We start from the raw sequence: 14,520 nt of genomic DNA, 5'->3' as shown, positions 1-14,520 counted from the left end.
AATTGTTTTTCTTACATTTTGATTCTGACTGTGAAACATTGATTCTGATAAAGGAAAATATTTAACTGCTTCTCAAGAATAAAAGAGATTCCATTTTGCTACATAAAAATCTGTTTAGCCACAAATTAGAATATAAAATAAAATTTATTAGAAAGTGGCCAAGTTGCAATTGCAATTGATAGGACTCTAGAGACATTGCTTGCTTGATTTGTTACATGAAATACAGTATTTAAATTCAAATGCCACATAAAAATATATGAAGCATTTAGAAAGTATCTGTTAAAAATCTGTATAATTCTTCATATAAATATACAAACAGATTTTGTTATATTTTCTTTTATAATTTTATATATGATTTTGCTTTGTTATTTTAGGTGATTTTATCTTGTAATACAGATTGATGTATATTTTTCTCTTAATAATGTTTTCTATTATTTAAATTCTTTACCACATATAAAATAATTGAAGTAGTATAAGGAATTAGGTCCTATTCTTTGATTCAGTTATACATTTTACTTGTTTCCTTGTTGAGCTTAGGCACATTTGTATTTACAGCAGTGCTCTGGTATTATAGATACATTTGCAGCAACCTACTGTCATTTTCTAGTCTAGAATAAATACAAATCAGGTCCATAAGTAGACTGTACCATGTTCATCACAAAGTTATACAACCATTATTGGTTGGTTGACACTTGGGTTCTTTTTAGGCTTTTGAGAAATTTGTTGAAATGAAAATTGTTAAACTTACAACAGTGTAAAGAGCAGCTCTGGCTGTTTCCTTGAGCCACAGAGTATGTATTTTAAATTTTTATAGACTTTTCACTTTTTTTTAGCGTTAATAGGAATTAATGCTCTGAAGCCTATTGTGTAAGAGTCATGTTCCCCACTCGCGCCACTTTTATTAGTTTTCCTTTTAATTTTTTGCAAAAGAACAGTATGGTGTCATTGTTAATTTAAACAGCACAAAATACTTTCTTGTATAAAAGTGCTGTGTAAGTTGCAGTTTAATGTCTGAATGTTCTTCCATTGAGGGGATTCCATAGTTCTTCAATTAATTATACTCCTGCATGGGTTATTTTTGAATTTTAGCCTCAATTAATGAGATACAATTAAAATAAATACCCTTGAGCTACAATTTCTTTAAAACTTTGAAGGACTTTTCCTTAGGATAAGTGAGAACTGCAGTTTGTGAACGTGTGGACAGAGCATGTATGCATGGAAGCCTGAGGTGAATGTTGGGATGTCTTCCTCAGTTACTTTCCACTGGAACAGTTTTTGAGATAGGCTCTCTTTTCTGAACATAGAGCTTGCTTTCTTTAACTATCCAGAGAGCTTTGGGTATCCACTTCTCTCTGCCTTACTCTTGGTCTTGTCATGCCTGCCTTTTAATGTGGGTGCTGGGAATTTGAACTCAGGTCCTTACTTCATCTACAGAGCCATCTCTTCAGTTCCAAGAATAATAGTTAAATTGTTGGTATCTATCACTGTTAGCTCGCTGAAAAGCGTATCTTACTTAATGCTTTCATTTACTCTACATTCTTCTTACATGCTTGTGAGTGGACTCCAAATCATCTACTTTATATACATACCTATTGGGTGCTGTCAGATAATGTTTTTTGTTATTATTTTTTCAAACTTCTCATTTGGTGGTGTGTAAACACCAGCCTTCATTAAACTGTGTGGTTCTTGAAGCAGGGTGTATGTTGTATTTACTAGTTGTTGTAGGTAAATGTTTAATGTCAGATCAGGGGTTTCTACCCCACCTTTGATCAGTTCCTGATAAAGACACACAGCCTTTACATTTATAAGCCTTAATCAGCACTAAAGCCAGGCACATATCTACCTACTGTCTACTATTATGTCTACTTCCCTATCAAGTCCCAAAGTTATAACTTGCTGTGTCCATCTGGGCTGCTCTTAACTCCAGCTGCCTCGCCCTCATGGCCATGTTTTCATGACTCACTTATCTACCCCATGGTGCCTCTCTCTCTCCACCTTCTCCTTCTCTCCTCTGTCCAGGTCTCTTCCTCCCATCCCAATCCCAGGAAGCAAAAGCTCTGCCTGTCTCTCTTCTGCCCAGCTATAGGCTATAGGCATCTTTATTCACTGTTCATTGATAACTTGAGGTCAAGGTTACATAGCATCTCTTGGGTCTATATGCAGATTCTGTTGTCCTGCAGGCAACCAGGCTTTGGAGGGGCAGTATTTAACATTATAATACATAGCAAAAGACCAAATCTCAACAACTAGTTATTTTAAATGGAGTCCAAATTGGAATATCTTTGTTAGTTGATTGAAAACAATTCAGGGATTCCTAATTACCTCTAGAATGGAGGTTGATTCTATCAATCATTGTGTGTTTGTTTTGAGCAAACTCCCAAGTGCTGGAATTATAGAGGAGTACTATCATGCCAGGCACACAAACTAATTTCTCATGACTGTATGCCCTATTTTCTATTTTGGCTCTATGTGTTATTAATGACAGAACACTACTGCTTAACATCAAAAATGTTTCTAAATCTTTTAACTAGAATGTCTTCTTTTCCATTTCTCTTGTTAATGCCACATCTTTTGAAAGCTTTCTGAGTCAACCAAATTAATTATAGGACTTTTCATCCTTTAATGACACACAGACTTCTTTTATTGCACTAACAATATCATATAGTTGGTTTTTCTGGTGTGGTTCTGTGTCTTTATAATTTTCTTGCTGGTAGCTAGTATTTGCTACGTAAGCAATAACTGAATATTTTGTGAATAAATGAATGATCAAGCTCTGTACTTGGGAAAAGCTCTTTCAGTTTACAGTGCTATTTTGGAGTTTGATGTTTTCTAGGTATGATTGCCCATCTACTGTCAGTGGTCATGTATCAGAATATTCTTAAAAGATTAAATTCTTAAAAGAATTTAGTGAGAAACTATTTGCTGGATTTTTTTAGGTAAAAATATCTCCATCAGACTGCCAAGTCAGAAAAGTGTAATATAGCTTGCTATGTTAAAATAGGTTATTACTTTAATATTCTTTTTTATAGGTGGAAGGTATTTTAGAGTAATTTATGCTAATTTCTTTAGTAAATCAAATTATAGTAATACCTAATGAGGAAATAAAATATTTAGTTTATATTTGTAATATGTATTTTGGTTCCTTTAGAAATAGAACTCAATTTATATGAATTTACTCTATCACAGGAAAATAATACTTAGTCCTTCTAACATTAAATCTGTTTGTTTTTATTATAATTAATCATGGAAAATATTTTTTTGCTTTTCAAAGTATTGGTGCTACTCATCCTTTTGTTGTATCTAGGAACATAATCAAAATGTTTTCTCTGTTTGTTTGTTTTGTGTTTACTAAAGAATACTCTACACTATTTATGAGAGTAATTATGACTGTAGTTTTAATTTTTGCATCGTTAGAATAATTAATTAAAATAAAGACCAATAGACAGTTATGAAAAATGCTTTATTAAAGAATATTCAGCATTTATATATTTTTACAATTCTCTTTTCAAATGCTAGTAATTTAACTCTCAAATTTAGAGTTTTTTAAACTTTGGCTTTGTTGAAGTTGCTAAAACTCAAGATTGTTCTTATGTCCTTAAAGTGTAACCTAAATTTCTTTTTCTTTTTAAGCTAAATGTTCACAAGAAACAGTGATTTTTTTTAAAAAAACTTTATTAAAATTATTTTGACTGTAGATATTTTTCTTAAGTACTAAATAAGTGGAAGGAACAGAGATGTATGATTATGTTTTTTATAATTATGCTTCAGAAAGAAGTGGCTTAATGAATGATAATTAATGTTTCTAAAATGTCACTTGAATTAGATAGTCCTTTGTACTGTCAATATGAGACCCAATCCAGGTCATCTTTATATCCAGATATGTGGAACACAAACAAACCAATGTCAGTGAGAGGTTTACCTTGGTTGTTTTATAGCAAAGGTGATAGAGAGCTGCTAACTTAAAATATTGTTGTGTCCTATTATTTCAAAAGGAAACAAACTGATTTTTGTTCAACATATGTTTACTAATCTTTAAGATATGACACTAAAAATACTTTAAAGATTACTTTAGTAGAACTTCTGGTAATCCATTTAAGATTATTTCTAAATGCCCAGTTTTTATAGGAATAAAAGATTGGATTTTTCCTTTATAACTGTACTTGAGATAGTAATGTGTCAGATTGGGAATAGGGAATGGGAAGAGGAATTGGAAAAAGTAAAATGTCCAAAGCAGGTAAAAATAAATTTTCTCATGCATTTTAGCTTTAATTATTTTTGTTCATTATAGTGTTTTCATTTTGTGAGCTTTTCTATGCACATGCAAAATGTTTCTCCTCAGGCCCCCTTGTATTTGCTGGTCCTATTTTTATGAACCACCGAGAACAGGCTCTAGCCAGACTCAGATCCCATCCAGCTCAGCTAAAGCATAAACGGGACAAGCAAAAAGGTATTTGGTCTTCCTTACCACCTAGGCGGGATGCTCTCCAAATTTCTTCCACTCAATTGAATTTTGTCTCTGGGAAAATGTACAAAACTGACTCTTCTGCTCTGCTTCTGTGGTGTAGCCTGAGGAGAAAGGACTGCTCTAAGCGGGACTGTCCTTTGTGGCTGTGCTGCTTCTTTCTCTCTTTGTTGTTGGTGTGAACTGCAACAAGGAATGTGTTCTACAGTCTGTCTTTTCATTTGCTTTCCTCTTTCATAGACTTTAAACAGGTAACGGGTATCACTCCTTACTCTTTTTATTCTTTATCACTTGCCTTCTGAAGGTCACGGTGTAAGATTTCTAGTCCAATGCTGTTAGCATGGTATGTCATTTACAAAATTATTAAATACAGTATGCAAACCTGTTAAAATTGCCAATACATTTTCTGCTGTTTTAATGTCAACAACATACAAGAATATAGAAAAACTTGTTATTTGAAGGCCAAGTGGAAACATCTATAAGTAGAGAGTAGAACATAGAGATGTGTTTTAGTTTTTAAGAGAGGTCAGAGTTCTAACGAGAGAGAGAGAAAGAGAGAGAGAGAGAGAGAGAGAGAGAGAATGAATATATGACTGAGACTAGGACTCTCCTGCATCATTTATTTCTTAAACAGAGTTCTAAGTATAATTATTTTAAAGTATGCTTATATTTGTTTTAAACAACCAATTGTATCTTGGTTAACATCAGGTAATAGTATATAGACAATTTTTTATTTATGTGTAAATTGTATCTTGAATTTTAGCATGTGAAACAGGTACTCATCATTGGCTAATGCAACTTATTTTTGCTGTTTTCTAAAATACATAAGGTAGGGCTAATGACTGTTGAAAGTTTTAAAAATCCTTCTGAATAGACAGGTTAGTCTAATTACTGTATCTTGCTTTTTTCTTTTGCCTAGAGACCTCTAACCTGTCTTTAAAAGTGACGTTCATGTGAGACCTGGCAGTCATGCACGCTTAATTAGCTGCCCTTCTCAGCTCTTCATTTTTCCACTCAAAGTAGACAAAGCAGGGATTTTAAACTTAATATATAGATGAACTTTATATGGAGTATAAATATGTAATATACATAGTAGAAACAAGTGTTTTAGATGCATTTATATTATATATTTACTTATTATAAGTTATATTACATATTTACTTATTATAAGATAAGATTTGTGTTTGCTCTATTTGCTGGGTGAATCATTTCGGTGAAGTCTTAAATCACTTCTCCGTGCCACTGGACTACTTTTTGTAGAGCTGTGACAGTCTCTTTGAGAAGGATGTGATATTACAGAACCAGGTTTGTTTGTTCACTTATATATTTTTCCTGGTTTTATAGAGTGAGATAATTTCATCCATTTACTTCCAGAGGAATGCAGTGTTAAGTTATGAGATGGTGTCCTAGCTGTGTAAAATATTAACTTACCACCTGCTACTCACTATGCTAACTGTCCAGCATAGTGGACCTTCTCCTTCTTCACTGCCTTTTATTCCTCTCTCTATTGACTACTCTTACTACCTTTCACTGCCCCCTTTATACACTTTTTAAAATGCTTTGACCTTTAGTTTACCTACTAGTTTATTGTGCTAGTTATCTTCTGACATAAATATAATTACGTTACATATAGGGTGACAACAGTTACAGTTTGATAAAACTAGATATATTAGTAGCAATGCTTTCTAAAATAGAAAGCTAGAGAGCTTCTGGCCATTTTGAAGGAGTTCAGAGATGCTTATAGGATGGTAGTTTTTGATTACAAAAACTCCACTATGTAAGACTGAATCACTGATTAGAATTCTGTATAACATATAGTAGGTTGCGATCATAAATTAGATTTCTAAGGGATTCTTAGATTACCATTTTCTCCAGCTACATATCAAAGTCAAGGAAGTTTTTAAATATGTCATATCTAGTTAGGAACATCTGAATTATTCAAGAAATAGTCTTGGAATCTTTCTTAGAGTGGCTGATGTGACATTCTGAAGACATGCTGCTAAGCATCTGAGAGTGTTTTCTGTTCTTTTTCTTTGAGAGTGTGTCTTAGGGCTTTCATCACTGTAAAAACACATTATGACGAAGAACCTATAGACAACATATAATTGGAGCTGGCTTACGAGTTCAGAGGTTCAGTCCAGTATCATCAAGGCGGAAGCATGGCAGCATCCAGGCAGACACTGTGCTAGAGAAGGAGCTGAGACTTCCAGGCACCCATAATGAAGGTCTTAAAGCCCACACCCACAGCTATACACTTACTCCAACAAAGTCACACCTACTCTGACAAGGCCACACCTCCTAATAGTGCCATTCCCTGGCCCAAGCAAATACAAACCTTCACAGAGTGCCAAAGAGTATAGTGGAAGCATGAGCTTTAATTGGGGTTCAGTGTTTATTCTGCCTTTCATTTACTCAAACTATGCATCTGTTCTATATTTGTTAGTCTTTTTAGGGTCTTTATTTTAAAAATAAAAATAACCTACAGCCTACATTGCTATAAAGATTATGTTAAAAATATGAGACTTATGTGTAATGTTTGCACATAGAAATCTTCCATGAGTCCCAGCCACTCTTAGTGGCACTCTTTGGTTTCTATTTTAGAATTCTCTTGATGTACAAGACTTGCAATACCATTAAATATGTAAATAGTTTATTTTTACTAAAGATTTAAGGTGTCGGTGATTTAATAATGGAAAAAACACATGAACCTTATTAATATTCAACATCGACATTACTTTCACTATTTATGATTTTGGACTTGTTGGTAACCCTTAAGGTTTAGTAAAATGGTCAAAGAATACTGTGTTGTTGGACTGCTATGTTGATTAAAGCAAACAGTAACAAATAACAGTGGTGAATATTGATTGAATACTTTCCATAAATTACTTTGTTTAATCCTCCAAAGAACCTTGTGAGGTGTGCACCGTTGTTGACATTTTACAAGTGGGAAAGCTAATGCAAAAGGCCCAGTGTTGAGTTATGACTCTCTGGTGGCATTGCTGTACAACCACTTATCCACAGTGGCACTGAAAGTTTTACAGTGGTTAGTACAAACATTGCAGGTGCCACCTCTCTTGGTTTTTTTAATTTAACTATGTTGCTCAAAGTACTCACTGTGTTCTATGATCACTTTTAGGTTTGTTTGACTAACGTAAGCTGAAAAATACATGGCTTTATGTAAGAATTAAACTTCAAGTTTATAATCCTTTAGATGCTAAGTCTTGTTTCTTCTACACAAATATGTTCAGAGAAGATAAATGCAATGTTTTAATTATACATCTGCCAAGGCATCAGTTTTAATATCATATGATAGATATCTGTGAACATTGATTAGAAAAGACAGTTGTGATCATGCTGAGAAGACCACAATAAGATTATTCAGATTTTTAATTAATTAGTTTATTTACTTATCGTAATGTAGAGTGAAATCCTTTGGTTGCGCATTAGTCTTCCTGAGTAGTCAGCGTCAACATGCCTGACATTGCTGAACTTCACTTGCCGACTCTTCATTTGGATTACATTTTGGATGCTTACTAAGTACTCCTTTTCAAAACTTAAAAAATTTAAATTTTATAATTATATCATTTTTTATATGAAAACCCCAGTGTGTGTGTGTGTGTGTGTGTGTGTGTGTGTGTGTTTATGAAGTCTGTGAGTGGCTATGACTCATCTTTATTTTTTATCACTACTTTCATAACCTGTAACAATTGAGCTATGATTTTACATATAGAGTATTTACATGAAACTCTTAACAAAATGCTCCTAGTAGAAGTTGTATATCAAGTAAAATCTTTCATTCTCTTATATCAATTTTATTTAATAAATTATTAGGCCTTTAAAAGGCATTATCGTACATCTTTTGTAGGATTTGTATCTGTGTTAGCCTCCATCTCATAGGAAGAGAAAAATATTAAAGTCAAGGTAGAAGTTTCTAAGTAGACAGAATACACTTATATAGTGGATTATGTTTTATTAAGTCTGGTAAAATTATATGAAAATAACTACTTTCATTTTAAATCACACTTGCTTTCAGTAAGTATATATTTTACCAGTTATGACAAAGTTAAAAAATTTGTTTCCATCTAGTACTTGATTTAAATAAATAACTCTTGGAAAAATATATATTCCTTTTTGTGTGAGACCTTTAATGTGTTCCACTATCTTCCAAGATGAGAGAGAAGCCTTTAAACAAAGAATACATTTTATCTGAACTGAAACAAAATACTGGAACTTTTTAATTTGCCGTTTTTGTGATTTAACAGACAAACATTAAAAAATTTTGCAAAAGAGGTATTATTTGTTATCCTGTTATAGTAAAACCTCTTACTAATTCAGGTATAGTATTTGTGATATTTTAAAATAAAATTTCAAAGTAATTTCTTCCTCTGAATTTTCAGGATCATACTTTTAAGGGGAATCCTGTCTAAAATCAGTAGCTTTTCAAATCAAGGGCTCAAGAAATGAAGGATTCCTTCAACCTGCCTTCAACCTCTGGGTCCAGCAGTTAATTCTTGTATGTTAAAGGACTTTCATGTTTATGGTACATTTTAATATACTGTCAGCCTATTTTGAAGTTTAATGTAGGTGAATACATTTTCTTCATTGTAGCATTTAATATGTAACCTATATTGCTTGAAGATAACAAAACTGAACTTTTACGTATATATTATGTAATTAATACTTCTTCATTAAGTCACATGGGCCCACCCATTTTATGCCATTCCAAATTAGTGAGTTTTACCATCCAAGTGTTAGAAAGTGTTCAATGCTTTCAAGATAAAGTCCACATAATGAAAAGAAAGTCATGCTTTAGGACAAATTTGTGTTAACTAAATATTGATAAAAGTAAATCAGAGTGAATGATTTATTGATGAGAATGATTATTGATGAAAATGAAAATTAAATGATTCGATGTTTTTGTAGTTAATATTTTAAAGAGGCTAATAAAATCCAGACTTCAAACTGTTTTTTCTGTAGATTCACATATATCTCTGCATGTTTAATGCACTTATTTAATGTTTCAATGCAATAATGGAGTGGTTCAGCCCAGTTGACCTGTTGGAATTCCTTCCAATTTCATACAGGCTGTGTGAAAGGAATTTGAGTATTGATAACATAAAGGTCACATATCACATTTTAGTATGTAATGTATAGTTTTGTTTCAAAAAGGAAGCTATCTATCTTATTTACACATTTTTAAATTCAGGTTTTAAAATTCTAGAATGTAGAAGTTATGGTTAGAATGTCATATAATTTCTAAATCAAATATAGAAGGCAGTGGTTGAGAGAAGTCTAAAGAGAGGTGAAAATTATAGATAAACAAACTAAAGACAGACAGAAGGAAGGAGAGCAGACAGAGGACTGGCCAACTTGAGCAGGTGAGGGAGGCCACACTGAAACATGAGAGGAAGGCAGAGGAGCGGTGGACAAGAAGAGGCCATTGAACTGCAGGTCCTGAGGCAAGCTCTCTGGTCTTTATCACGTTTCTTTTTAAGTTTAGTTGCCATCCTGGTGGGCAGAAAGATGGTAGCCTTTCTGAGAGCTGGTTAAGAAATCTATCATTTGTGAGTCTACTAGGATTTTTTAAAATAGCAATTACTAACAGTATTCCTAAGTAAAATTATTGTTAAATGACATCTCATGTAGTTATTTTTTATTCAGACTAAATTCTTCCATATCAAATTTAAATTTCACATTAAATTTTTATTTTCATTACTTAATTATGCACTTTCATTACACACCTAATTAGCTTACTAGATTTTATCAGATCAAATCTTTATTTTTTACTGATTTAGTAGTCTATAACAGAAGTATGCTATATATCTATTCAGACTGGCTTCCTTGAAGATAGCTTCTTAATCTATCTCTTCTAACAACTACAGGGTCTTCTTACTCATTTCTTTTAACATTTTTCTCTTTCTCTTTCATAGTAAACTGATTTAAATTTTATTAGGAATATGAATAATTATGTATGTGAATTTTAACATTTTCAGATGGAAGTGGAGATAGAGGGGAAAAGGATGCAAGCAAAATCACGACCTACCCTCCAGGCTCTGTGAGGTTCGACTGTGAGCTCCGGGCAGTACAAGTCAGCTGTGGATTTCACCATTCAGGTAGCAGCTGGAACCTTAGGGTATAACTTCCTTTTTACAATTGTGTATAACTTGCTTACAGTTGATAAACATGACTTGTTATCTACATGATAATGCACAGTATCTCTGGGTGGTTTTTTTTTTTAAGTTTTTATTGCAGAATCTTTTTAAAAACTATAGCATGATAATAAAGTGTTGTGGTTGTCAGAAGACATAACTTACAGTTTGTCTTCTGATAAACTTATTTTCTAATTCAGTTCAGAAAATTACAGGAGATGAAATAATTCCTGAAATGCTCTTCTCTGCTCTTCTCTGCTCTTCTCTGCTCTTCTCTGCTCTTCTCTGCCCTCCCCTCCCCTCCCCTCCCCTTCTCTTCTTAAGTGGAAAGCAAAAAATGGTTTATCAGTGTGGCTACACTGTGAAGAGAGATAAACATTCAACAAACCCACCTCCCCCATGCACTCTGGGCCCAGTAATTTCTTCAAGGGATCCAAAAAGAGCTGCCACAGAACCTTTAAGGGATGAAGGCAAATGAGTTTAGCTCTCTTACTTAATACCTATACCTAAATCACAAATATTTTAGTTCCTGAAATGCTTTTCAATCCTAAAATCCTATGGCTTTCATGATGTTATCCTATGTTTTATTAATATCGAATTAGAAATGTATATCATTTAATAAGAAAATGAATAAAATAATTAGATTCTTAGTAGATTATTGACATCACATTTAAATAGCTTAGGTTACACTATTCAACCTTTTTAAAAAATTGAAAGTTAAATAAATGTTCTTTCTTACTTGATAAACATTGGCAAACTTTAGGCTCTGTTATGTTGTTGATGTTGTCTAGACCACCGCCCTACCTGCTACTCTCTGAATGTTCTAGATTGTTGAACAGGATTTTATATGTCCTTACACATTATTAAGATTAACTAACATATATCATTAAATGTCAATGTTATTTAGTGGTATTTATAAGAGGTTTCGAGTGTATTATGGGACGCATACATTTTATGACCTATAAAATACTCTGCAGAACTAAAATTTGTTAATTTCCATTAAATGTAGAATTATGCAAGCCTTATTTGTTTGTTTATTATTTTTGAGGAAAGCTCTTACTATGTACCCCAGGCTGCCTTAGAACGCAGTTTTTAGATCAGGCTGAACTCAAACTCACAGAGATCCACCTGCCTGTGTCTCCCCAGGACTAGGATTCAAGGTGTGTACTACCACACTTTGCTTACCTATTTTTTGAATTAAAATTTTATTCTTTGAAAATTTCATACAGTGTATTTCGATCATCCCCCAACTTTTCCTAGGTCTACCACTACTTCATTATCCACCCAACCTTCTCTGTCTCTCTGTCTGCCTCCCCCCCCCATTTCCCACTTCCTCTCCCTCTTTTTCCCCTCTCTCCCTTCCCATTAAGTTCAATTTGTATTACCCAAAAACTCTTCAATGTGGGACTTGTCCTGAAGTTAGAGTTCTCATCCTTAAATAAAGTGACCCTCCCTCCCTCACAGCTATCAGATGCTAATACATCATCAGCTTTTGTGAACTCCATGCCCACCTCCCTGCTTCATGGTAGAATTTTGTCTGGCTTGACCTTTTATGGGTCTCGGTCATACTGTCACAATCACTGAAAGTCCATTTGTACATCTGTTCTTTTGTGTCTGGAAAATGATATTTCCTTATAGTCATTTATTACTTCTGGCTTTCTAAGTCATCCTACCCACCGTCCTATGCAGATTGCTGAGTCTTGGAGGGAATGATGTGATGCTGATGTCCCATTTAGGTCTGAGCACTCTGGAGGCTTGTATTCTCTGTAGGTTGACCAGTTGTGGGTCTGTTTGCTAACTGCCATCAGCTGCAAAAAGAAGCTTCTCTGATAGGTGTTGAGAGATGTCACGATACATGTATATAGCCGAAATCATTAGGATTTGTTTTTATTAAACAAAGTAATAGTAGTAAAAGTAAAACAAAAAAAAGTCTCCTCTGTGGCCTATGACCTTTGTAGCCACAGATTGGACCTGCCAAGGGTGCCAGGCATGGTTTCTATTTCCTAGGGTGGGTCTTAAATCCAGTCAGAATTTTGGTTACAACAAAAGCATTCATGCCACTCCTGCATCAACAGGAATATCGTCCCCTGTAGCTCACAGGGGTCTAACCTGGGTAACAATTAGGATTACTTTCTCTTTTGGGTTGTGTGTATAGCACCGTGAAAGCTAGCCAAGAGGGCTGAAACTGTCAGGTCAATTCTTGCTTGATTTTTCCAGTTTTTATAGTTGAAGTATGTATGGTGTGTTTAGCAGTAGGGTCTTACCATCAAGTTCTAGAGATGAACTAAGAGCATTAAAGTAGCTTGTAATATTTAGATGGACTTTATGCGTCAACAGTGGAGAACAACTCAGAAAGAGAAAGCCTGTGTCCAGCACTGGGTTTTCAGTTTTGTCATTGTCATCATCATCATCATCATCACTATTCTATTAGCATGTGTTTTCTAGTTGTGATGCTGTCCCCCACTATAGGGTAACTCAGTTTAACCTGTTTTTATATGTGTCTATTTGGTAGTTTCTGTATGGCATTTTCATGGCTTGCAATGTTAGCTTTCCCTCCCTATAGTTCTTGCCCCACTGTGCCCTCCCAACTAACCCTCTCTCTGACCTACTATTAATGATGACAGACTCGACAGTGAAAATTACACTGTATTGCTAGGACAGAATGTAAAGTGCTTATAATAAAGATATAAAACTATTATTTTCAGTGGTTCTCATGGAAAATGGAGACGTCTATTCATTTGGATATGGGCAGCATGGCCAGCTGGGACATGGGGATGTCAATTCCAGGTAGTGACCAACTTTAATATATTCTTTTTTTCTATCTCCCTTCCTTTCTCTCCTTTCTATAGTTTGATATCTCTCTCTCTCTCTCTCTCTCTCTCTCTCTCTCTCTTTCTCTCCATCTCCCTCTCCATCTCCATCTCCCTCTCCATTTCTTCTTTTCTCCCTCTCTTTCTCTCTGTGTGTATGTTTGTGTGTTTCTGTGTGTATGTTTATACTGAACTAATGCACTTCTACTGTTTTTGGAAACCTAGCTCTAGAATTATTTGATGGCTCCTGGTTCTGTGGTTGAGTAGTGCTTATATGAGGTAGTTGATTTGGAGTTAGTGTGAATACTTGATAGGCATTTTATGTTTGGAAGTGAGTAGGATACTACAAAACCAACCATATTCTTTACAGATATTCTTTTCCCAAAGCTCCACATGGCAATAGGAAAGATAGTGAACATACCTAATTGTACTACAAAATAAAACCGAGTTTCCAGTGTGATTGGGAGTGTATCTCAGTGGCCGTTGTTAGACATGTAGAAGCAGTGGGCTCATGCCTGTCACTGCATGGAGAGGGGAAGGAAGGAAGGAAGGAAGGAAGGAAGGAAGGAAGGAAGGAAGGAAGGAAGGAAGTAGGTACTTTCTGACATTTCTGGCACAGAAAGGTTTATTATAACAGTTACCATGACTGTTGTTGATGATTAATTGGTAATCACGTTAGAGCCTTATGACATTTAGATATGATAGAGTCTCAGTCATGTATGAAGAACAGCATATTAGTTTACATAATGACATTGAAACTTTCAAATATTTTTAAGTAAAACATGTTGGTCTCTCTAATATTTTGACTTAGCATAAGCAAAAGCTCAACTGTTAGAGGTGAGACCTTTAGTAAGTAGTCACTCTCCCCTACATAAGTTGGTAATAGAGTTTTTATTGTTAATACAACTATAACTACTCTTCTCAGTTACATTTCAGCAGGGTGTGACCCTGTGAAGCAAATGAGAGGAGTAACTTTGGCATTATACTGTTCTTGTAGCTGGTTGGTTGAATTTTTGCATGCTGGCAGGATCTAAGATGCTTTCATAGATATCATCATTTGGAACCTATGGAGAATGACAAAACTACAAATTAGCAATAG

General features: G+C 34.2%; 1 protein-coding gene across 8 annotated transcripts in view; it reads left to right on the top strand.

Annotated features, from left to right (window-relative positions):
* Mycbp2 (MYC binding protein 2) overlaps positions 1 to 14,520 on the top strand; it is a 227,615-nt gene that overhangs the window by 60,388 nt on the left and 152,707 nt on the right. For all 8 annotated transcript variants that reach the window (XM_028771203.1, XM_028771212.1, XM_028771221.1 and 5 more), the window contains exons 18-20: positions 4,340 to 4,447; positions 10,456 to 10,575; positions 13,317 to 13,398. In XM_028771203.1, coding sequence (XP_028627036.1) covers positions 4,340 to 4,447; positions 10,456 to 10,575; positions 13,317 to 13,398 — 310 coding nt within the window. The remainder of the gene's footprint in view (positions 1 to 4,339; positions 4,448 to 10,455; positions 10,576 to 13,316; positions 13,399 to 14,520) is intronic.

This window comes from Grammomys surdaster, unplaced genomic scaffold, assembly GCF_004785775.1.
Source record: "Grammomys surdaster isolate TR1022 unplaced genomic scaffold, NIH_TR_1.0 65, whole genome shotgun sequence".
Lineage (NCBI taxonomy): Eukaryota > Metazoa > Chordata > Mammalia > Rodentia > Muridae > Grammomys > Grammomys surdaster.
Note: the sequence above shows the minus strand (reverse complement) of the source record. Positions and strands in the feature narration are given on the sequence as shown.